Source organism: Podarcis pityusensis (assembly GCF_964106645.2).
Source record: "Podarcis pityusensis genome assembly, chromosome: 1".
NCBI classification, from domain to species: domain Eukaryota; kingdom Metazoa; phylum Chordata; class Lepidosauria; order Squamata; family Lacertidae; genus Podarcis; species Podarcis pityusensis.
The window spans coordinates 96,657,753-96,681,945 of NC_138028.1; the positions used below are offsets into that span (position 1 = coordinate 96,657,753).

General features: G+C 39.6%; 1 protein-coding gene and 1 long non-coding RNA gene across 2 annotated transcripts in view; one reads left to right on the forward strand and one right to left on the reverse strand.

Moving 5' to 3' along the window:
• The first annotated feature begins 6,167 nt into the window (after positions 1-6,167).
• On the forward strand, positions 6,168-15,465 carry LOC308479635. The gene is made up of 2 exons (XR_013987766.1): positions 6,168-9,557; positions 10,333-15,465. It is a non-coding gene; the product is annotated as an uncharacterized lncRNA (long non-coding RNA).
• Positions 15,259-24,193, reverse strand: part of ACTR3 (actin related protein 3) — a 34,945-nt gene continuing 26,010 nt past the window's right edge. Inside the window, exons 6-12 of the mRNA XM_081008573.1 lie at positions 23,336-23,443; positions 22,152-22,295; positions 21,314-21,487; positions 20,018-20,110; positions 18,404-18,529; positions 16,664-16,747; positions 15,259-16,193 (exon numbers count right to left, since the gene is read on the reverse strand). Coding sequence (XP_080864699.1) covers positions 16,098-16,193; positions 16,664-16,747; positions 18,404-18,529; positions 20,018-20,110; positions 21,314-21,487; positions 22,152-22,295; positions 23,336-23,443 — 825 coding nt within the window. The 3' untranslated portion in view covers positions 15,259-16,097. The remainder of the gene's footprint in view (positions 16,194-16,663; positions 16,748-18,403; positions 18,530-20,017; positions 20,111-21,313; positions 21,488-22,151; positions 22,296-23,335; positions 23,444-24,193) is intronic.

Consider the following 24,193-nt stretch of genomic DNA (forward strand, 5'->3'; position numbering starts at 1 on the left):
GGTATGATGTTGGTTTTCCTTTTTTTAACTCGCTGTATTGAAAATGTGCACAAATGTTTTGTAGTATGGTTTTATGCATTTCATATCCATAGTGTCTCTGAGGAAGAATTCCGTTCAAAACACATTTGGCTCAATAAAAATGTACACTCATGTACACTTGAACGTCTTTGGCCTTTCATCCAACTTAATGGCAAAAAAGCCACAATATAAGCAATATTTTTGAAGTGGACTTCAGATTCAAAACACAGGAAGAGCACAATAAAACAACTGTGCTGTGGGAATCACATGTAAGGGGGCTTAATCCCTTCCACTTCATTCAAGGGATGAAGCAGTTTATTTGCCAGAAACGACCATTTGTCTACTGGGTGATATTGAACAAAACATGACTTTTGGGGCCATGTGAAAATATATGGCAGTATTGAACACTGTACCAGCAGAAGACTCCCCCTTCCTCTCCTCACCCCTGCAGCCTTCTATATGCCCCCAATCTTCTCTATAGAGTCCCATAACATTCCAGAGCAAGCAAATTTTCAGGACATGCAGGGGGTACAGGGTGGAAGAGAGGAGAATGGTGTCCTGTTGCGCAAACTGAAGCCCATTGCACTTGTGCATTAGCAGCATTAGTTGCCACCCATAACCCTGGTGATAGAGCAGGGAGATACAGAGGCATTCAAAACGAAACACCAAACTGATAGCTGAATTCCCAGCATACTCAAAAGCCGCTCTGAAGCAGTGCCAAACTCTTAACTGTCCTTCAGAACATGAGCTGGCTGGAGGAGGAGGGAGAGCCGTCAAAAATTGGTGCATTTAAAAAAGTTTTCTCCTTTGTTTTTCCCCAAGTAACTAAATACAGCAGGCATATTAAAAGGGATACTCTCAAGATGAAATCTGTCCTCCAACACTGGTGATCCCTTCACAGTGGAAACCATCAAATAATTCCTCTCAAACAACATCACTGCTTTTATTCATAAATAACCAGAAGCAACAAGCACAAAGAATTCTGATACTTCATGGTGTTGGATTGGGCTCCAACCAGCTGCAATTCCAAGTATGTTACAATGCTACAATTAATGATCAAAATGTGTTGATTATTCTGCAGATAGGGGATACCAGAGCACACCAAAGTACTGTGGGGGTGTCATTTTCTTATGTCTACCTTTCTTGAGACAAAGATATAATGCACACTGTAATTGACTGTAAATAAAAGTATGGGTGTGTTTTTTTAACTTCATGGTTTATTTTGTAAAACTCTCTTAGAATGTTCTACACAAATCACTTGGCATATCCTATAATGACTTTCCTTACTCTACCAGATGTGGCTTGAGCTTTAGTTCTTGAATACTGATTACAAGACCAGCACAGAACAGTACTTACCGTATTTTTTAAGGATCTCTACACCAGGGATGGCTAACCTGTGACCATCGGTTGTCTTTAGATTCAAACTCCCATCAGGATAATGGGAGTTGTAGTCTGTCATCATCTGGAGAATGACAGGTTAGCCAACCCTACTACAGTGGTACCTCCGGTTGTGGATAGGATCCATTCCGGACCTCCGGTCGGATCCTGAGGTTTCTGCAACCAGAGGTGTCTGTTCTGTGCATGCGCGCAGCACAATATAGGGCTTCTGAGCATGTATGAGCGGCAAAACCCGGAAAAATACTTCTGGGTTTGCCGTTTTTGCAACCTGAAGTTTATGTTACCCGATGTAAGCTGAGGTTCTACTGTTCTACAGATCTCTTTTTCTCCTTCACTGCAGGAAATTTGATACACTATTAATGTTTGTTTTCAAGATCTTGAGCAAGGATAATACAGAGTACTTGCCTCATAAAAAGTGTTTGCCATCCTCTAAAAGCCTTGTCTGGCACGTAAAATCAGTCATCGGTCTTGGAAACTGATATGACAGTGGTCTTATTATTAATAGGGAAGAGCCTGGCAAGAAATTATCTATCCGTACATCTCCTATTATCAGCAAAGATGACATTTCAAGGGCATAATGTGTTCTTTTGGGCCTGCATCTAATTGGGACACACACACAAAGCTCTGTTTGATCAAGCCATAAAATATGCACTATCTTTCCCGGGCTATATTAATTAGTTTTGGGATGTATTCCAATCAAAGGGTTCAGAATAACTTAAAAACATATACAGTGGTGCCTCGCAAGACGAAATTAATCCGTTCCGCGAGAGTCTTCGTCTAGCGGTTTTTTCGTCTTGCGAAGCAACCCTATTAGCGGCTTAACGGATTAGCGCTATTAGCGGTTTAGCGGCTATTAAAGGCTTAAAGGCTTAGGGGATTAGCTGCTAAAAGGCTATTAAAGGCTATTAAAGGCTTAGCAGATTAGATAAAGGGGGGGGGGAAAGCGGAAAAAAAATCTCTAGACTCGCAAGACATTTTCGTCTTGCGAAGCAAGCCCATAGGGAAATTCGTCCTGCGAAGCAACTCAAAAACGGAAAACCCTTTCGTCTAGCGGGTTTTCCGTCTTGCAAGGCATTCGTCTTGCGGGGCACCACTGTATGATCAACCATTTTTTTATGTTAGGCAAACAACTACAATCCAGCTTCTGTGCTCTCAGAATCCACTCTGTTTGGCAGACACTGTCCTGTTTCTTTTGCTTCACAGAATGATCACACATAATCAGGTTCTATAATATAGTTGGTGACATCTAGCATTATGGGTTTTACAACTGCAGAGCTCAGAAGGAGCACTGTATACAAATATCTGTATGGAGCTCCACAAATATTTATTGACTTGACAGCAAATCTTAAGAAAAAGTACCTACATTGTGGGCACAATTTAAAAAAAAAAAACTGTTCGAAGGTACACATAAGATAATAGCAGCAGTAAAACACAACCATAAAAGAAATACATGATAGAGCAGTCTGTTATCCTTTGTGGCAATCTGCAACATAAGCCTTTTTTTATTAAAAATACATTCAGGGAATTTTGTTTCCAAACAAGCAAAATGAAACCACTTTTATGTTATCTTACTGCTACTGGCAAAGAAAAGCTCAATTTTCTGGCCTATATGTGAACTATATACACTGCATACAAAATCTAGAAGAGTGATTTGAAGTGTAGAATACTGTGCTTTGTCTCTTCAGATCTGGTGACATGCCCCAAACACTACCAGTTAAAACGTTGGTAAAATATTTTATTGTTCCTTCGCTAAAATTTGGTGGGGTGCAAATTTGCTTCAAGGGCCAATGCTATCTTTCTTCGAAAGAAAACACAACAATCTAGGCAGTGCTTGATTATAAAGTGTGTGCAAAACCGATTCCTCCTTTGTTAAATGAAAAGGCCATTCAAGCCAAAAGAAACAGAAAAGCAGAGGCTGTTCTAATTCACTGATGCTGACAGGTAGTTTTATCTTGCCACACAAAACAAATAAGAACAACTTGAATAAGAAGAATAGAGAAATTCCTAAGAAATATCCCAAGGCAAACAAAAGAAATGCTAGAGCTTTAAACACTTTGGCTTGGATTTTGGGATCAGTTCAAGGAAGGCAAGTTTCCCATCCACTCCTTTCCATTTCTGTCACTTGTGTCCTCCCCACAAGTATCTCTGGAGACCTGGAGGGCATTCCTTAACTATGTGAAATGGGCAGTAGAGGACAGTGCAGATATATATAGTTTTAATATATTGGGTCCCTTAATGGAAGACAGGCAGGATATAAATAAATATCAGAACTAAATAGAACTAAACTAGGCCTGAGAATTTGGCCTAAGGCTACAGCTTCTTGCCAATCTATCTAGGAGTGAGCCCCATTGCACACAGTGGGACTCAGCTCCAAGGGACCATGTACTCTAAGTGTCTGGTTCCATGGGTTTGTAACCTAGCTATGGATTCCTTGTGACAAAGTGGCAAAGCATTCTGTTAATATAAATTAGATCTGACAGCTTACTGTGTTATGGTGGATAGGGGTAGATAAGCACTTGAAGTAGCAGTGTCTAGTTCTCTCTAGGTCATTTGCAGCTAAGAGAGGGGAGACTCCCAACTCCTGAAGGTGGCAGTGGTGAGACCCCTTCTCACATGGTTGTCCCAGGGCCTTAAGGTACTAGATAACTACTGTCTGGTTGTAAATGTCTCCTTCTTGGGGTGAGGTGGGTTGATTGAAGCTTGTGGTGACCAGCCAACTCTAAACACATTGAGTTGAAACTGATTATCTAGACCCGTGGTTCCCAACATGGGGCACACGCCTCATAGGGGAGCAATTTTATTTTTAAGGGGGGCAATTCGAGAATGAGTTATTAACAGTTAATGACCTTTTAGACTTCCTCCACATGAATAGTTCACTTTTTGAATATTAAAAATTTTATGTGGGGGGTGGGATCAGGATTTTAGAGATGCTTAGGTGGGGCATGGCCAAAAAAAAAGGTTGAGAACCACTGATCTAGACCCACTTCAGTCTGGCTTTGGGTCTGGATTTGGTACTAAAATGGTCTGGGACACCCTGATGGGTGACCTTTCTTGGGAGATGGAACACAACCCTGCTGGTTCTCCTTCATCTTTCTGTGGCCTTCAGTGCCATCGATCATGGTGTCAGTTCTTTGGGTTGGGGCTACTATATTACAATGGTTCTGCCAAAGAGTAGCACTGGGAGGTTTTTGTTCTTTCCTCTGACACTTGTGCTGTGGGGTCCCACAGGGTGCCACTCTGCCCCTGTTACTCTTCAATACATATGTGAAGCCACTGAGAGCTGTCAGCTGGAGATTTGGAACATGTCATCAGGAGTGGCATTGTGGATATTTTTGCTAATGCCTGGAGACAGCAGTGCATCAATCAACCAAAGCTGAAAACTGATGCAGCAGAAATGTGGGGTCAGAGTCAACTAACCCAGCATGCTATTGGAATCAAGAACTCCCATTAGCACAATAGGGCTTCACCCCACTCCTCCCCACATGCACCCCACACACCTCTCCCAAATCTGCTCTGGAGAATCAGGAGAACAATACATGAGGGAGGAGAAGCAGATCATTCTGTCTGGTAAGTAGAAATGCTTGTGTTGATCGATCAGAACGGTGGAACACTGAATTCCCCCCACTGTTTGCGAGTTGTTCCAAAGCCCAGGAGTGGGGAAGATGTCCTGTTCTGGATGGAGTTGTGTTTCCCCTAAAGGAGTGTGTTTGTAACTTGGGGGTGTCCTTGGAGCCACCACTGTTGCTTAAGCCACAGGTGAGGTGACCTCAGTGGCAACAGACACCTATGCCCAGCTCTGGCTGATTAGCCAACTAGGGCCCTCCCTGGACCAAGATCACTTTGCGTTACATGTTCTGGTGACCTATTGATTTAACTATTGCCACTGTGACCTTCAATATGACCCAGAAGCTGCAGCTGGTGCAGAATGTGGCAGCCAGGTTCCTGACAGGCAGTTTGAAATGGGATCATGCAATATCTATCCCTTAAGTCTTCTTATTTGCTTCCAGGCCCAATTCAAAGTGCTGACTTCAGTCTACATAGTTCAATACAGCTCCACCTGAAGGATCACCTCCCCTATTACATGCTCTCCTATGCCTTAAATTCCATGGGAAAGGCTCTACTGTTCCATCAACATCCATAGCTTGTGGTGTGGCAATGCAAAACAAGACCTTCACCATTGTTGTAGAGATCCAGCTATCCCTTTTACCATCTATCTGGTTAAGATGGGTTTATTTTCAGCAGTTTATGGATTTGGGTGATGTAAGAGAGAGATTCTGCAGGATTTTTTAATGTGTGTGTTGGGGGGATTTATAGATTTGGTTTATTATTTTGGGGCTTTCTGGTGCTTGTACAGCCCTAGGAACCTTTGAGCGGAATACAGGTTTAATAAACAACAGTGCAAGACTATGTCTACTCAGAAGTAAGACCTGTGAATTCTATGGGGCTTGCTGCCAGATTACTGCAGTTAGGATTGCAGCCTATATAAATAAATGGCTAATAGCACTGAACCTTCCTATGTGCCTTAGAAATCCCAGTTTAAATTTCAGTTTAGACACAGGCTTTATGTAAACCCAATATGCTCTCTCTCAATCTCACCCTTCTCTCTGAAATGTGTGTGTAGCCTTATGTGCAGGGTTATTGTAAAGATTATTGTGTGTTGGCTTCAGCTGATGGGAGCTGTCGTAAACATTTGAAGGGCCTGTGTTTCCCAAGCCTGTCCTGCAGGATTCTCTCCAAATTTAGAAGGGTGATGAAAACTTTCCAAAGCAGCAATCCTGTGCACATGTACTTGTAAACTGTCACTGAATGCAGAAGGCCCCAATTCTGAGTAAGCATGAAGAGCATTTCACTGCTATGCAGGAAGGCATTTTCATATATCACACAATCTTTTTAGTGAAACAGAGCTAAACCCAGGCTTATTTCAGCCAATATTGAAAGGCAGTTTCTGTGATGTGGTTCCAAGCAGCAAGAAGAGACTAGCCATTAAGTTACAACACTTACAATGAACAAAGGGAGAGTTTCTAAAGCTTGCCTTTTTGACAACAGATAGAATTTGTTTTGAGCCCCTTGCACTGGTTTTTACTTTGGCTTTATTATGCCCGTTTTATTGTGTTTTAGATTTTGCGTTTTTAAGGTGTTTAAAAATATTTTTTGTCCTTAATTTTTTAACTTACAAAATGGGCCAGAGAACATTTGATATTGGGTGATATGTAAATCTTATAATTAAGTATCAACTTGAACTGATGGATTTATTTCAAATTTAAAATTATGCCATTTTGTCTAACTTGGTTAATTTCCATCCTTAATCATAATTTAATGTGACATCATTCCAGCCACTTTCTCTATTCTGGTGCCTATCTATCCTGGTATATTTTAATTGTGTCATCTATCTTTTTCAGTTACTGATTTGGTAAGTGCCTGGAAGAGTGTTTTCACCTTACTATAAATAGGATTGAGAATACTCAAGTATTTCAGAGTATTTCAAGTATTTCAACAGGAACTTGCATTCCATCTACTGAAATTTTGCTCTTTGTAGGAAGGTTTTGCTTTCTGCATAAGATAAATTTAGAACATTCCTTCACTATAGGCTTAATCTGGTTTAACTGGCATTTTCTCTTCTAAGGGAAACCTAAGGACTGTACTCCTTACAGTAGAGCCACTGACCTCTTAGGATTTTCCATGAGTTTTCAGGAGATGTGAGAATTCAATGGGTAGCAATAACAATGAAGAGTCATGTCATGCCTTAAAGATGTAACAAATTTTATTATGGCATGTTGCTTTTATGAACTAAGAGTCCATTTCATCGGATGCATCACATATATAATTTCCTTCTTGTTCCTTCTCCCCTTTCTTCCCCTCTTGGATATTTGACTTCATTGGTTTTAAAAAGGGTATTTTTTCATTAAAACCTTCCCCACATTGGGCACCCCAAAGGTCAAGGAGAGAGAACAGAAGACCTTCAGAACTGCATTCCAGCTCTATCCTTGTAGGATGGACTGTAGCCACCAGAGGATCATGTTCCCTCCTAGGTAGACAACACAAGGTATCTTGCTGCTGATATTGCAGCACTGGTCTTGCTGAAATGAAAGCTGAGATGGAGGGAGTCTTTTAACATCTCCGAGTACAATTACTTTTGCAAATACCGTAAGAAAATTGACAGATCTGGACCAGGATACATTTGTATTTCCAGTGGTGTAATGAATAGCTGGTGAAACATTATATATATGAAAAATATCAACTTAGAAATCACTTTCCTAAACTGTTGATGGGCATAAATAATAATCTGAACAAGGCAATCATAATTAAGTTAATTTCTGTCCTATAACATAGCAGGTGTCGTTATCTTAAACTGTGTGTGAAGGAAAGCTTATGCCTATATATTCATAACTCCTTCCTGTGCAGTACTAATTACTATTCCAGGACATGCTTTTGCTATTTTTAAGTGGTTTCTGTTAAAACCTATTTACCATTTCCCTTGACATGATACTGGGGTTTGATTTGAGGTGTTCATCATTATTCTTAGACTTATGAGAATAAAATTAGCTCTTCTAGACTGACTTTAGGAGGTGGGGGAGACAAGGATATTTCAAGGTTCAGGCAGAAATTCACAGCAACATCCAAAGACTTGCTCAGTACTAAATTTACAGAACAGAGTGCCTCTCTGCCACTTTCCACAAAAGAGGACCTTAAAACTACCAAAGCCACAGACTGCTTATTAGCAGATAAAAGGTGGGCATTCTCACAAGACACAAGCCCACTTGGGAATAAGGCCATTGACTAATCTTGATCACCGTGGGTGAATACAACTGGCCATCTTATTTAGTGATAATTATGGGGAAGTTCAGCAATGCAAACAACGAAGACGAGCTTTGTGCTAGTTTTTAGCTGCCATTCCTCCTCTCCTAGTTACTGGTGCTGTAGCTATGGTGCGGAGATCTATCCCTCAATTCATACCTATACTGTTTTGTCACTTCTGCATGATGGTAATCCACATAGGGCTATAATGCTTGTAAACCTCTTACACATTTCTTGGCAGGCTCTTCAACACTTGTGTGGAAAGGCTTATGTCCATTTCATCTAAGTAAACAAATGTCTACCTCAGAGGAGGCACCAAGGCAATCTGCAATGAAACATCTTACACAAGACAGTAATTAAAGACTTAATAAAATAAAGGCCAAAGGACATTGAAAATGTAAAATAGGAAATGATGTTAACACACACTAAATGCAATCCTGGGCATGTTTGCCCTGGAAGTAAATTTCTTACCATATTTGGGTAATGTGGTACCCAATTAGTTGGAATTACTCATGACGGCAATAAGGACTGTCTATCATGAGAAGCCCACTCTGTTCATTTAGGTTCCCCATACATCTTAGAACCCTAAATCACGTGGGGAGCTTACACAAGTAGAAAAGGCTCCCAGTTTCATAAGTTATCCCTCCCAACTTGTGAAGAATGATGGGACGGAGCTGGCTCATCCCCATTTTCTCACTCCATGCTTGAATAGGGCCTGTGTTGAATAGGGCTTACTCCCAGGTTAAGGGTGTAACTGGAAATGGGGTATGAATAATGAATATTTGGTAGGGTTGGAGTTATGTGCATAACTGAGGACAGATCAAAGCCCTCGCTGTGAAGCACGATAATGTTGAAGTGATTTTTGGACGGTTAGCATTTTAACTACATCCAGGAATTTTCAGATTGTAAGTTAATATGATTGCAGAAGCAGAGGCTTAGGAAAACTGATACAAACCTGCACCCAATAGGTTTTTTTAAGTGGCCAAATCCTCACCCCAGATGTACAGGTTTGAGACAAGTTTGGCTGTGAGTCCTGGAAGGCCTGCTCCCAACTTTGCAGGCCTTTTTCCACCTGACTTGTGAGGGCAGGCCCCTGACTGACTCCAGCCATAAAAGCTGAGGCTGCTGAACAGACTCCTGGACTGGGGGTTTTGTTGTGGGGAGGTTTGTTATTTAATTATTTGTATCTTTATTTCTAGATCCTTTTATGGTTCAAAATGTATGTGGAAGTTTTTCAATTTTGTTGTGTACTTTCAGATGTGCTTTATTTGTTTGACAACTTTTGTAATTATGTAAATCATTTCATGTTGTAAGCTCCCTTGAGCATGGTTTTAACTAGTGGAAAGGTGGCATACAAATACGTAAGATGATGATGAATATTGTACTGTCTATGTTAAACAGTAGTGGGAGCATGCAGTCCAGGGACCACTATGTGACCCTTTGAATGCTGCAGGCCCATTCTTGCTCTCCAGACCAGCCCTTTGATAACTGCTACCACTTCTTCACTACATGCCACTGTGTAAGGAGGGGGGAAAGAGAAGAAAATGGGTCTGCCATGTGGTGAGCCCAGGAATGGGGCTGGAAGGAGAGGAGGAGGACATGTAGTGGTGGAGACCAGAAATGAACAGAGAGCTGGCGGTAGGGAGAGCTGTCTGTAGTGGTCAGTTCCAATTTGTGTCACTGGAAAGGGGGAAATGGAGAGGAGCCAAAAATGGATAGAGGGGAGGGGATAATGGATAGAGTAGGGCTAGAGTATGTGCTCATGGAGTGCCGCGTAATACTGAAGTGATGAAAAATCCACCTAGTTTTGCCTCTGCTTATTGCAAGCATGCAATTCCTTGAAAAATGGCTCTCAACAAAAATGTTTTAAACCAGGATAGGAAAGGAGTGCTCTTTTAATGAACAAGGTAATCCACGATAAGCCACTTTACACATCCAAGGGTACGAATAACAAGTATTTGAAACCTGTCCTGCAGAAGATGCACCAGTGACATAGCCAGATCATTATTTCCTAAGTGTTTTAGCAGACAAAACAAGGCTACACACAAACCTCAGGTCTTACTGGCTTGGATTCCCACACCTTACATTGTACTTTTTATAGTGTCATACAGGTAAGTATAGGCTTAGATATTCCTTCCAAAAATTAGAAGAGAGCTTTGCACAAGACATTAAACAAGTTAGTTTGATAGCTTTAGAGAAATGCAACTGAAAAAGAGAAAATGGAGTTGAAAGTCAAGAGAGGGTTCTCGCATTGAGCCAGCCTGTAGACCGTACATGCAGTGCGGAGGCAAGTGTCTTAGCATTCTACTCCAACCATGCATTGCAAGGACAGAGTACCTGTTGGGCCTCTAGATGTTGCTGGATGACAACTCCCATCTTCTTTGACCATTGGCCATGATGGCAGCGGCTGATGGGAGTTGGTGTCCAGCATCTGGAGATTCCCCACCCCAGATATACAGAATGAGGTGGGAGACAGGGCATGTACACCTACTACTATGAAATCCATGTTGAGAAAAACCAAACCCTTAAGCTACCACACAGTACCTCTGGTAGGGGCTACAAGATGTATAACAGAATGTGAATGCCAATAGTTTGTAAAATATTTCAGGCTTATTATTGAAGCATCATTTCAGTATCCTTCTTTGAATGCCAAGCCCTTTTAGACACGGAAGACTTATCAATTTTCTTTTTTTGATACCAGCTAAAATGTCAGCCAAAAGTGGCATCACACAATCAGATGGTCTCATTATTGACATAAGGAGTGGTATTTAATAGATCTGAAGATATGGATGTTCAGGAGAAACATGATGAATCAATCTCACCTACAAGCACAGACAACTTCACTGAGATTGCCAAGAGTTTTGCATTTACCGGGCCTCAGGCTAGAAGGAGGTTAAAAATTGCAGACAAGATTTTCTAGTTTCAGCTGGGATGTAAAGTCACAGCAGATATTACAAAATATGTACAGATAAGATAGCAGTGTGCAATGTTCTAGTATGAACATAACCTTTTTCTTTATAGACAATGGAAAAGTCAGTATTCCTAAAGTAGAGAGGAGAAGAAAATAGAGATTGTTAAAATACCACTAGGTAATTAAAACTTTCAGCGGAAGCAGTAGGGACTTGAAACAATGTTTTTCTAACACCTGTGATTATCTAGTATCCTTGGAAACACTGACAGTGGCTAAGGACATTCAAAGAAGTCTATTGAGCCACATCAAGTTTCTAATGTACTGTTAATTACTGTATCATAGGTGCTTTTTACAGTGTTTGATTTGGTCACATGTGAGTTTTTGTTCACTGCTCAAACAGCCATTAAATTAACAACAAAATGAATGTTAAGATTACCTGTAGCAGAGAGCAGCAAGATTTTATTACACAGCAGCATATTTGTACCATTGTGATATGGCAGATCTTTATGCCCACTAATTTAATTAACAGAGTTAAGGAAACAAAGAATAGTTTTGGATTAGGTATTTTCGGCAGACTTTGATGTTCTAGCACAGAAACTTGGTTCAGGTGTAATCACTGTTCTTCACAGACCTTACTAATAGGACATGTCAGTATTATAGAAAAACTCTATATAAGCAAAAACCAATGGAATTTGATTTGCCTCAGGAAACAAAAGCCGATTAATAAAGTATCAGCTACCCTCTGCAACACACAACCAGTTAAGCTTTAAGTGACAGGCTTGGTCAGTAGGATCCAAATCTTGTCTGCATTTATTTGGAATACACAAGTGCAACTAAACAGAGACAGATCTTCATAAGGGCTATTCCTTTCAGCATAATAAAACCCTTTAATAACAATATATACCTTTGATTGTACGGGCAGCCTGTGCTGATCTTATCTGCCGTATTCTATAACCCCACCTACTGTCATCATCATATGATGCTTTATGACAATTGTATGATGTGTTATTCACTTTCTTAAGCAGGGAAGACTGAAGTTGCACTAACAGTTTTGCTGAAGTTGCCACTGACAGCCACACACTGTTAGGACTTGTCCATAAGAATGCAGATATGTCCCAGATAACCACAAGACCTGAATGTTTGAGATTATGTCATATATAAATATTAAGGAAGCATATAGAATGTGCGCTTTCTCACACACACATTTTCAAGCTACCTCTTTGTATCTCAAACTGGCAAGTACAAAAGCTTAAGCAATGGTGTGTATACAGAGACAACTCACACAACGCAGCCTAGGGCATTCTCTGTGGTAGCCCCTAAGTTGTGCACCTGTGTTGCATCAAACACCTTCATTATACAGCTTCCAATGAAGATGCATCTCTTCACCTTGACTTTTGACACTTTAGATGTATATATTTAGGACCCACTTTATTCTTGTGATTGTAATTTGTTTTTACTATTGAGTTTGAATGTTGTAATCCCTACCCTGGGACCTTAGCATGAAGGGCAGGTAATTAAATAATAATATATTATTTAATAAAAATTAGATGCCTTTTTATACATACACAACAATCTCTTTCGAATCATGTGTAAACCTACACGATTCCTTCCCTTCCTAGTATAGGAAAATGACGAGTTTCCCATACAAGGATTTGGTTAAATCACTGTATCACTTAAGCTTGGGGTTCTCTTGCACCACAACAGGCACGCGGACCATCACATTTGTTCTCCTATACCAATTCCTAGCAATTACCTAGCACCTGAAACTCTGCTTCCATATCCACTACAGTTGTGAGATAGTCAGAGCCCAAATGATCAAATGTATTAAAACAATTGACCTTCATAATTTAGGTACACACATTTTTGATAACTGAATACTGCACAATATTAATATTTGATTAAGGCACTGGACTGGGAAATCAGTTTTTTGTTTTGTTTTCAATGGAAATATTCAAGCTTCCCATGGGCTTCTAACTAGGCAATATAGCCATTGACAGTTTAGCTCCTGGTTAGGAACCTACTACTCTCAGCCTAATTTAACGCAGTGTTGAGAAAGGGGGTGACTCAGAGCATGAGCAAGAGAAGGGTTGGTACATACACAGAGATGGGGTGGGGCAAAAATAAATACTACAAAGCAACTGTGCAATGCTGCAAACTCCACATGCTTTTGAACTTGACTTCACCCAGCCAGAGACAACAGTCCTTGACTGATGTTTTTCTTGTGGGTCAATACCCTTTCATAACAAAAGTCTGTAGTTAATAATTCCACTTCTTGTGGTGTTTTTTTTTTAAAAAAAAAAAAAAAACCCTGCAGGATTAACAGAAAACTAGTATAATGTTGGGTGATAGTCAACATTAGTCATACACAAAATAACTTAAGCCCACTGATTTCAATGAGTCTGAATATGACTTAGATATCACCCTTAAGGAACAACTTATTAGCAAAGATTCAGTACAGTACAGCCATGCCATGGCAGAACTTTCCTTTCTAGTTGTACCTTATTAAGTTTTCAGATCATTGCCATGATTTTTTAAAAGTGTTCCTGCCCCAGGGGGCATGCAAATATGACAAATTCACATAAAATACATTAAGGTTGAGTATTTTTTATACACAAAACGACAGAAGAGATCAAGGTGCTGGTCTACAAGCATGAAGGCCAACGGCTAACAATTTAGATGCTGAAGTTTAGGGACTCTGCCTAAAAAATTGTTCAGAGTTTCCACTTAGCTGACAGCTTTCTTGGGGAAAGCAAGAAACAACCGTTACTGAGGAATCAATTTGATATCCTGGTTGTTTAAATAGTTTGCATTATGAATAATCTTATATTGAGCATCTGTATGCAACATTTTATTAGTGGTAAAATTATCTTATTGTTTTGCAAAGCTGATTCCACTGTCATCCTTTACTACTGGTATGTAACACATAGGATACTTACATCATTATTCATTAAACTACATTTCAGTAGAAGAAATCCACACATCTTCGTTTGTAGACTTGAAAATACAATAAAAGTGTTCAAACCAATGGAATAGCTTTCTAGAACATATGCAGAAATGCTATTCAAGTAGTTCATTGCACCTGTCTTTAGTAGAGATTATATTCGGTAGTTACCTGAGCAGAAGGCACTTCACATTTCTCCCTGGACTTCTTTCCCTCTGCAGTCGCTGTGGCTCTTGGAAAGCCTATCCAGTGAGTCTGGGGCCCTCTGAACAGTGTGGAGTATGTTGTATGAGGTGGCAGTGGGACAAATGGAAATCACCTGAGAAGGGAGCTCTGCTTGTGCAAAGTATCCTTCACCTGATTTATGGTGATTCTCTCTCACACCACAGCCCATATATCCAATGGAGACTCATACTGCAGGAAGGGCATGTGTGATTTTCATATATTCCACCTTCCTCTGCAACTCCCAGAACCACCTCCCATGCTGTTGCAGGAGGTCTCCTGTCTATGCAGAACACCTTTTCAGGGAACACAGGTGTTGCAAATGAAAAGTTATACTAATGAAATTTGCCTTCCCCACCTGCCATGAAGTGACTGGCTCATCAGCAGAAATCAGGCTCTGTGAAGCCTGGATCCAACACACACTAACAGAAATTTCAAAACTCTTTAAAAATCCAATTTAATTTTTTGGGAACATTCCAATTTTTCAATCTCCCTCCTCACTCAGGACCCATGGCCTCAAGTTGATCAAAAGGTGAATGAGCGGGGCTAAAACTAAATTGGCAATACACTGATCAGCAGCTCCACAAAGGGCAACGTATTTTGCTCTAAATATTTGTATAGTCAGCCATGTCATACCAGCTCCTTGTTAGATAACAGTATATACAGAAGCCATATAATTCACCCCCTGGATCCTGCAGTAGCAAATCAACAATACCCCCAAAATACAGCAGCATTATTTACCAAAACATAATGAGAAAATGTTAATGAAAGCTAAATTTTTATAAATTGCATATGCACTTCTGTATGCTGTTGAACTAAAATCACAGACACATGCACCACTTTCATATTTGTGTCACAATACCTGTTCCATTTTTGTCTCCTTAAAATTATTTAATAACTGCCATGGCAAACTAGAGAGAGAGAGAGACCTTCAAACGATCAAGCAATGAGACTGAAAGGCCTCAGACAAACATTAAAAAGAATTTTTGTGTCTTTATTGGAATGGTGGAATACACCTATTTTGATAACTTGAATATTTGGTTGTAATTAGAAATGACACTACAGAACTGCAATACTGGTCCAACAGTCTTGTCTTTACTTCCCCCCGCCCCCAAAGCAAGAAATAGAATGAAAATGCACCGAGTAATCAGAAAGCACTAGCAGGCATCGGTTAATCCAAGATTCTAGCTCCTTAGTTCCAAAAGCACTTGCCAAGTTGCATTGTGTGTGGAACCCAAGTTTTAAGATTGGTCATAATTTGAAGTTACTAGAGATTCACATGATTAAGCTTCATGTGGGCATTATTATTATTTTTATTCATCTCAAATTGGTCACTGGTATTTCTCTTGTCAAATATTACATTTCTTTCATTCACTGATATTTTTCTCAACGTATAAAAAAGTATGAAATATAAACAAGCTCTCTCATTGTACACGTGTAAGAGTACAATTGAAGAATTATAGAGCTGACTATCTACACACCATCAAATCCCATCAAATCTTGGATATTCCATTAATATACAAAATATCAGGGCACAGAAAGAACAAAAACCCACTTCTTTTGTTTTGTTTACGCACAGGATCAAATATTCAATCGAAAGGAAAAAAAACACTTGGAATCATTTTGGCTTCCCACTACATCTGCATGTTGAGACACTTATTAAAATATTCCTGTTTAATTGTGTTTGGTCTTTTTTTTTCTTATTTTCAAGTCATGTTTTGTTATCTTAATACCGGCCATCCAGACAAACATGTATTGAGAAAGACCCTCCATCTCCCAGCCTCCCTAGATCCAACTCATGGCAGGTCGGATTTAAGACATAACTCCAAAAACTGGGTTGTGACGACAGATGCTAGGACCAATTTCTTCATAATCTTTTTTGGTGTGGCATACTTGGTAGAACTCAGGCTGGGGGAAAAAGAAGATAAAAGGGAATATTTTCACTAAAAATATATTTTTGTCACTTTTAGGTTAAACTTGTGATATATTAAAACTTGTTATTAAAGAACCTGTCTCAGTTTCGTGCCTGTATTATAGCTTATGTAATACAAGACAACACTGCCTTAAAAAGATGTTTCTGAAAAAAATTAGGAACAGATAAACAATAGACAGTGTGAAAAGTTCTTCCCCCATGCATTTACATTTTTCAAGGAAGCTCCTCATAAGTTACCAATATTTTGGAAAGTCTATTTATAAAAGGTTCCAGGCAGTATCCCCCCCCCCAAAAAAAAAATAGGAGCACTTTTTAAAGCACCATGACTGGGCTTGTCCTATAAACATATACCATGGATAAAGTGGAAAACAGTGACAGTGAATACAGGTCAAAATATATGTGAGAAAAGTTCTCTTCAGATTTCTTTTTCCTTTTGTCAACTTACCGTGGAAGCCAACATTGATCCTCCAAACCAGACAGCATATCTTTGCATATGGTGTGTGATAACTTGTACATCAATAGGTTTGGGCTACAAGAGAAAATAAAATCAGTACAGAGTACTGTTTTAAATAAAATGCCATTACAGACACTTCTTTTTTTTTCACTGGCTGTAGCAAAACCCCAGTTTTAAGAATATTTAACTGTCAGGCAAAACTGTTTTTAATCAAATTCTCTCAAATGCACTAATCTGAATAGGTTTCAAGAAATATATGTTTTCTCAGCACAGTGGAAGAGCTCATGACTTTGCATGCAGAAGGTCCCATGTCCCAGCCCCAATATTTTTACCTAAAATGATTGGGTCATACGTGTAAGAAAAACCTCTACCTGAAACCCTGGGAAATCACTGCCAGCCATTAACGTTCTCTATATTACAAGTGTGAACTTTTCCCTTTCTCCCAAAAATGCCACAAGATACTTCTTGTGGGTTTACATGGTTGAAAACAGGCAGAATCTAGAAATCACTTATTCCCCAGGTACTAAAGTCATAAAAAACACCTCAATATATTTCTCCCTTCTCTCACAGAAGCCACTATAACATGCCTCTTGCCATTTCCAATCTGTTGTGCCAGAGGGAAAGTACAGGACAGTAAAGTTGAAGTGGTCAGGCCAGTAAAGCACTCAGATCCTGCTTTCAGGCTGGTTGGCCACTGTGAGAACAGGATGCTGAACCAGTTGGGCCGCGGGCCTGATCTTGCAGGCTCTTCTTATGTAACAAAAGGTAGTTTCCAATATAAGCACTTATTCACCAACCAAAAACAATACACAGTACTGAAAGCAGTTCTATAATTTAATAAGCCTCATGTTGCCAGCAGACTTGAAATAAATGCTTTTTATTATTTTTCTGAGGAAAGTGGCAAATTCTATTTGTTATCCATCTGCTGCAATAAACATTGAAACAGGAGTATCCACTCTCCACAAAAGTGGCAACAGCTGCATCTCCAAAACCACTACTAGTTTTCTAGATCACGGACAGGATAAGTGCCTGTAGCCATCAAAATGAAACCTTCACAAATGTGGAAAGTACCGTATATACTAGAGTATAAGCCGACCCAAATACAGTGGCACCTCAGGTTAAGTACTTAATTCGTTCCGGAGGTCTGTTCTTAACCTGAAACTGTTCTTAAGCTGAAGCACCACTTTAGCTAATGGGGCCTCCCGCTGCTGCCAGCACCACACGATTTCTGTTCTCACCCTGAAGCAAAGTTCTTAACCCGAGGTACTATTTCTGGGTTAGCCGAGTCTGTAACCTGAAGCGTATGTAACCCGAGGTACCACTGTATAAGCCGAGGCACCTAATTTTAGCACAAAAAACTGGAAATACTTATTGACTCGAGTATAAGCAGGTTCACCACACCACAAACCTGGTGGTGGCGGCAGCAGCGGAAGAAGAACAAGCAGCCCGAAAGGGCTGCTTTCGGGCCTTTCGGGCCGCTCGTCCCTCCCCCGCCACCGCGCGCTTCACTCAAGTATAAGCCAAGGGGGGCTTTTTCAGCATAAAAATGTGCTGAAAAAGTTGGCTTATACTCGAGTATATATGGTAATTAAAGATGAGGAGATTGATACAGTTCAAAATGAGGATGACACAATTTAATGGCTTTCTTATTGGATTCCATTTAGAGATGTGACGTAAACTAGCACAACGAACTACACATACAAGTGAAACGTCTTAACTAAAGAAACAAACCTTCAGTCTGCCACCACTCAGTTCCTCACTGAGTTTCAGTCTGGCATCAACAGTTCTTTTCAAGTCTCGTTGTAAACGGCGACCAAAGTCCCTGAACATTGTGGAGCCTCCAGAGAGGACAATATTCTAAATTGTACACACAAAAGTTGTATTACTTAACAACACTGGATGTTAGGAATCAGTTTCTGAAAATAAGGAGTGAAGGCAGCTGTAATGACTACAAAACAGTCACAGCAAGGAACAGGGCCATGCTTGAGCCATACATGCTCAGTTTAAGAGATTGAGACAAATTATTTCACAAATAGGAATTTTACAGATAGCCTGAGAATTTTATGGCTTTACAATCAGTGTTAAGCTGAGCACCCCATGAAAGAAAGGCTAGATTACAAATTACTACAGATGTTTAGATACTTAAAGTGCACTTTCATCTAGAAATTTATTAAATAACTTGTTTAATAAGTTTGTTCTGAGTCATCCCAATTTTAAAAGCTATGCAACACAACAAACGTTCCTAAATGATCATGCCAAAATTCATTCCACTCTTCTCCCCCTCAAAACCTCCTCCAGAGGGTCTTCCAACCAGAGAGTAAGAGGGGAAGGAGAAGTTCTGTTGCACAAGCAGAAGTTTGCTTATAATAGTGGAACAGCAGCAGGGGATACAACCTAACCCTTTCACATTTTGTTTCTAGTTATAGTTTAACAATATATTTCATTCTGTGAATTACATTATTTACAATATCCACTTGAATGCACATTAGTGAAGGGCTAATCACGGATAAATGTGCACATGCTTAGCACACAAAGGGGTCTAAGTTCAGTCCTTGGCACCTTCTGGTAAAGCTTTGGAAAGGAAGCATGAGGACTGGGGAGGGGGCACCAACTTTTAGCCTTGTTCCCCAACCCCTGTGTGACATGGCAGTGTGCAGCCTGGGGGTTCCATGTCTAAGTATTATTGTGGCCCACTTGGTAAGGTAAAAGGTAAAGTAAAGGACCACTGGACGGTTAAGTCCAGTCAAAGGCAACTATGGGGTTGCACCGCTCATCTCACTTTCAGGCCAAGGGAGCTGGTGTTTGTCCACAGAGAGCTTTCCAGGTCATCTGGCCAGCATGGCTAAACTGCTTCTGGAGCAGAAGAACACTGTGATGCAAACCAGAGCGCACAGAAACGCCGTTTACCTTCCCGCTGCAGCAGTACCTATTTATCTACTTGCACTGATGTGCTTTCGAACTGCTAGGTTGGCAGGAGCAGGGACCAAGCAACAGGAGCTTACCCCGTCATGGGGATTCGAACCACGACCTTTTGATCGGCAAGCCCAAGAGGCTCAGTAGTTTAGACCACAGCACCAACCGTGTCCCAAGGCCCACTTGGTATGAAAATTTGGACCACCCTGCCCCAAACCCTGGAAAGCCACTACCAGTCAGTGTAGACCCTAAGCTAGGGGGGTCACTTGTCAGACTGTATACGGCAGCTTTTTACACTTGTAACATAGCCCATTATTGTGCTTCCAACGGAAGAATTGAGATCTCTTTAGCAAGTAGGCAGAGATATATTCTGAAAAAACCTCTCTCTCTCTTTCTTACACATACACACAAACATTATTTAGCTTTACTAACCTTATATAGTGGACGTCTAACATCAATGGGACAGTTCTGAATTACCTCGTCTACTACTTCTGAGATAGGCTGTGTGAAGTCTGGATTAGCAAACTAAAAACAGAAGTATGTTTCAGCAAAGAACTGATTAGGTTACAAGTAATTTTATTGCTTAATGCAGCATTTAAAAAAACAAATACAAACAGGTTTCGTTTTCCATACATAATACTGAAGCATCAGCCTTCTCTTTAACATATTAGAGGCAAGTGTAGATTATTGCAGATTTCTAAAGAAAGCATTAAGGAAGCTAGATGAGATGAATTTAGCAAGATGGAAAAAACTAAGACACAACAATGTGAGAAACACTATGGAAAAAGAAGCACTAGTTTAATTGAAGGTAAATTCTAATTCAAAAAATAGACTCAGTATTTACTCTGAAAAATAATCTTTGTTCTCGTCTCTCCCTCACCAGCCTCTACAGTCTTCCCCAATGGCTATTTTACACTGTAAATTTGAGGCAGCTTCTGCCTGCTTATGTGCCTCTGTAAAGTACCACTTATTCTCAAAGGTCCTGGGTTATAATAATAAAGATCATTTGAAACTAATAAAAAAAAATGAAAGGGTAAAAAACCAAGTACAACCATATATAGATACTGAAGAACAGGAATTCAGGAAAATGTAAGCCTTCCAGTCCCTTTACCCTTTCCATTCTCCCTGCTGTTGCATTGTACTGAACACTTTGGAGACCGCCTACACATCTCAGATGCTAAGCACTGAATCAAAAAGTTTTATTCAGCATGAAAAAATGGGAATCAGCTGGAAGAAATATTTATTCCTGTTCCCTCAGCTCACCACAGAAGCCAGATTGGTGGTTTCAAATTTGAAGTGGGAAGAGAGAAACTATTATACAAAGCATGTTGTGTGGCTTTTAGTGATAACAGCTAGATCTCCCCTCCCACCTCCACCCTCAGATTCTTCTTCAGCTGAGTATCATTTAAGAAGCTGAGGGAAATGCCTTAAAGCTTCACAATCCTCAAAAGTTAAAAAAAGATTCAGTTGAACATTAAAGCCAACGTAATTAACTCGGCACCAAGAAATTGGGTTCTAAGGTTATTTTAAAAGGGGGGTGGAAGTACGCTGGCTTTTAATTCCAACTTTGAAAGTCACTACCTGCCCTACATTATGGAATGAAAGCTGCAATCATAAGTCACACTTACAAGGGAACAAGACTCATTCAAGCACAACAGTATTTACTTCTGAGAAGATAAAACTAAAAGTATATTTCTGTGTGCATTATGAAGATCTGCACCAGTTTACCTCAGGATGAAAGAAGATCTCTGGCCCCAAGAATCTCTCATAGCCAACATCAATGGTAAATTCTTTCTTTGAGATTGCATTGATTCCAGTATATTGTTTGATCCACTTGGTACCATCTGCGTCATACTTGTTAAATTCTTTTACTAAATCAGGGCAGACATAACTAAAGCGTTCCTGGAAATCAGATGCAGACAGTTACAAAAGAAATCCTCAAAAATCTACTAAGGTTTTATATTTGATCAGTTTAAATGGAACAGGAATGAAACTTCCTTTAAAAAAACAAAAACAAATGAAAACACCAGAGAATTGTTCAGTTAGTATTAACTGCATACATTTAAGATAATTAGCACTCAGCGCTAGACACAATTCTATGCACCACTAGGCAAAAATTCTTGAGACCTGACAGCCTAAACTATCTTAGGTGGGAGTTTTTTAGTTGGGAGATGCTAACTCCGGAAAATGCATGCTCAAATGTACTATTGCCATGGTTACATACCATACCATCATACACTTTAGAATTTAAAATCCGTCAGTAATAATAGAGCTGCTAAAAAAAAAAAATCATGAAAAGTCTCAAGAAAAGTAATTATGACTTTTCATTATGCAAAACTAAGTACTTTTTAGTATTAGAATACCCTCCTAGCCCAGAGAATTAACTAGATTACTGGCAATTTGTTACCACCAAGATAGCATCTTGATTTCCAATATATAAGTCACCTGATCTGAATTGTTAAAGTTAATACCAGTAGTGGCAAAGAACATATATATGCTGTGTCAGTTTTTGAGTCTTACTGAGCCAATCGTTAAGTATCTATTTGCTTTTTAAAATATACATTACCTTCACCGCTTTAGCAGTTTCCAATGATTGTTCAGGAGGGATTCCTACTTCTCGTTCTCTTAGCAATTGTTGAATAAAGTAAGTTATATCTCGTCCTGCAATTGGAATATGTTTGATACAGCTGCCAATCACATAACCTTCAGCCTGAAAGTAAATAATAATAATAATAAAATCCTTCAATGAACTGAATCCCAAATACAAACTTTAGAGACATATTTGTAAACACTTGAATAGGACATATCGCAAGCAAGTCCCATGTTTCCATCTCTCTACTATCATCTCAAATCGCGCACTTTCTGTTGCATGGATATTTCCCTTTACAGAACAGATAATGGTGGATTTTCTACATGCCATAACTTATACCAGCACTTAATTAAAGCATCATCTACAACAACACAAAGCAATCTCTCCACTCTGATTCCTAATGAAATGAATCCTGGAAGTATTAAAGCTCTTCTATTTTTGTGGAAAAAGAGGGGAAATTTGGTAGCTATTTATCACTACTGCAACTAAAGGATCCAAACTTAAAATAATTCTGAAGATCTCTCTCTCTCTCTCTCTCTCTCTCACACACACACACACACACACACACACACGGTGTGTGTCTTTAACATAGTGTAAACAGATAATGGTAGACAGAGATATATAAGGGGATCATCAGTCTGGTACAGTATAGCCTTCCTCTTTCATCAGCTTGTAAGACAGAGGAGGAGGAGGAAGAAAATAAGGGAAGTAAATCTACACTGGATGAAGGGCAGGAAGCTTAGTTTCTGCCCACATGATTTTTGTTTAATGTGGGGGTGGCAGCATCACTTCCAAAGAGATCACCATGTCTTCCTTAAAAGCAACGAACCCCACAAAATTTTCAGATTTAGCTGAAGGATACCTTCATATATTATACTGGGAGAATTGCAGATTTAATTATTAAAAACTTTCATCAAGCTACAAAGTTCAATTATAAACCTAAAGCAAAAAAAAAGCAGATTTTCTCTAACTTCTGTCTCCAAAATAAAAATAAGAATATGTTCTTAAATGCTAATTTTAGCACAATCTTGTGTGATATATAACACCTAGTTCACTGGGAAAATGCTGAACAGAGCTGCCAAGACTATCCTTCCCATAATAGTGATAGTTTTAGAAGCAGTGTTGTTCCACAAACCACACCCATATTTATGTGTACTTACCACAGGAATGACGTGAGTGACACCATCCCCGCTGTCTATAACCGTTCCAGTCAGTGTTCGCTCTCCTACTTGTCTTGATGTCCAAGATGCAGCTAAGGCAAGGACGGCCTTATCCAAGGAAAGAATTTGAGATTTAGTATCTCATAACCAGCCTAAAGGCCTAGTCTTCAAGCAAAGATTGCCACATCAGGCAAAAACCATTTAACATAGTTACATTGCACCATGCAGCAGAAGAAAACAAGAAGTAAGAAAACAGAACAAAGGAACTGGAAATAAAAACCCTAAAAATGGTATTAAAAATTGGTAGACTTTACTTTCTATAATTGCAGCAGCACCCAAAAGTTAACCAGAAAAATGGAAATTTATTGTAATTCAAGCTTTGGGGAAATCTCAATATGCATTGATATATATATAGGAACTACCTAACTGGTACTATATAGCTGAAGCCACACTAGTTTTAAACAATCTAAAAACTCAGGGCCCTTTCTCACATTACCTTGTAACATAGGAATCACTGCAGCACATCTCCTTTCTGTACCATGAAGGCAACAGCAGAAGATCTGGCTTCTGAAAGGAGCTTCCCATAGAAATTGCACCCCTTTCTCAGGAGCTGACAAGGGAGCCATTTTCCCATATACTCAATCAATTACTGTGGGCTTTATCTATTATGGGTACTAAAATATTATCGTGTTTCTGAAAAGCTTTTCTTTAAGCTAATATTATATTAAATTCAACAGTTTATTGCAAAGAAATGTCAAATTATTGCTGCAGATCTTCTGCAGAAGAATTTAGGCATCACCAATAAAAGTAAGGAGTGCAATAAAGAGCCGTGCATTCAACAGAACATAATGAGGAGGA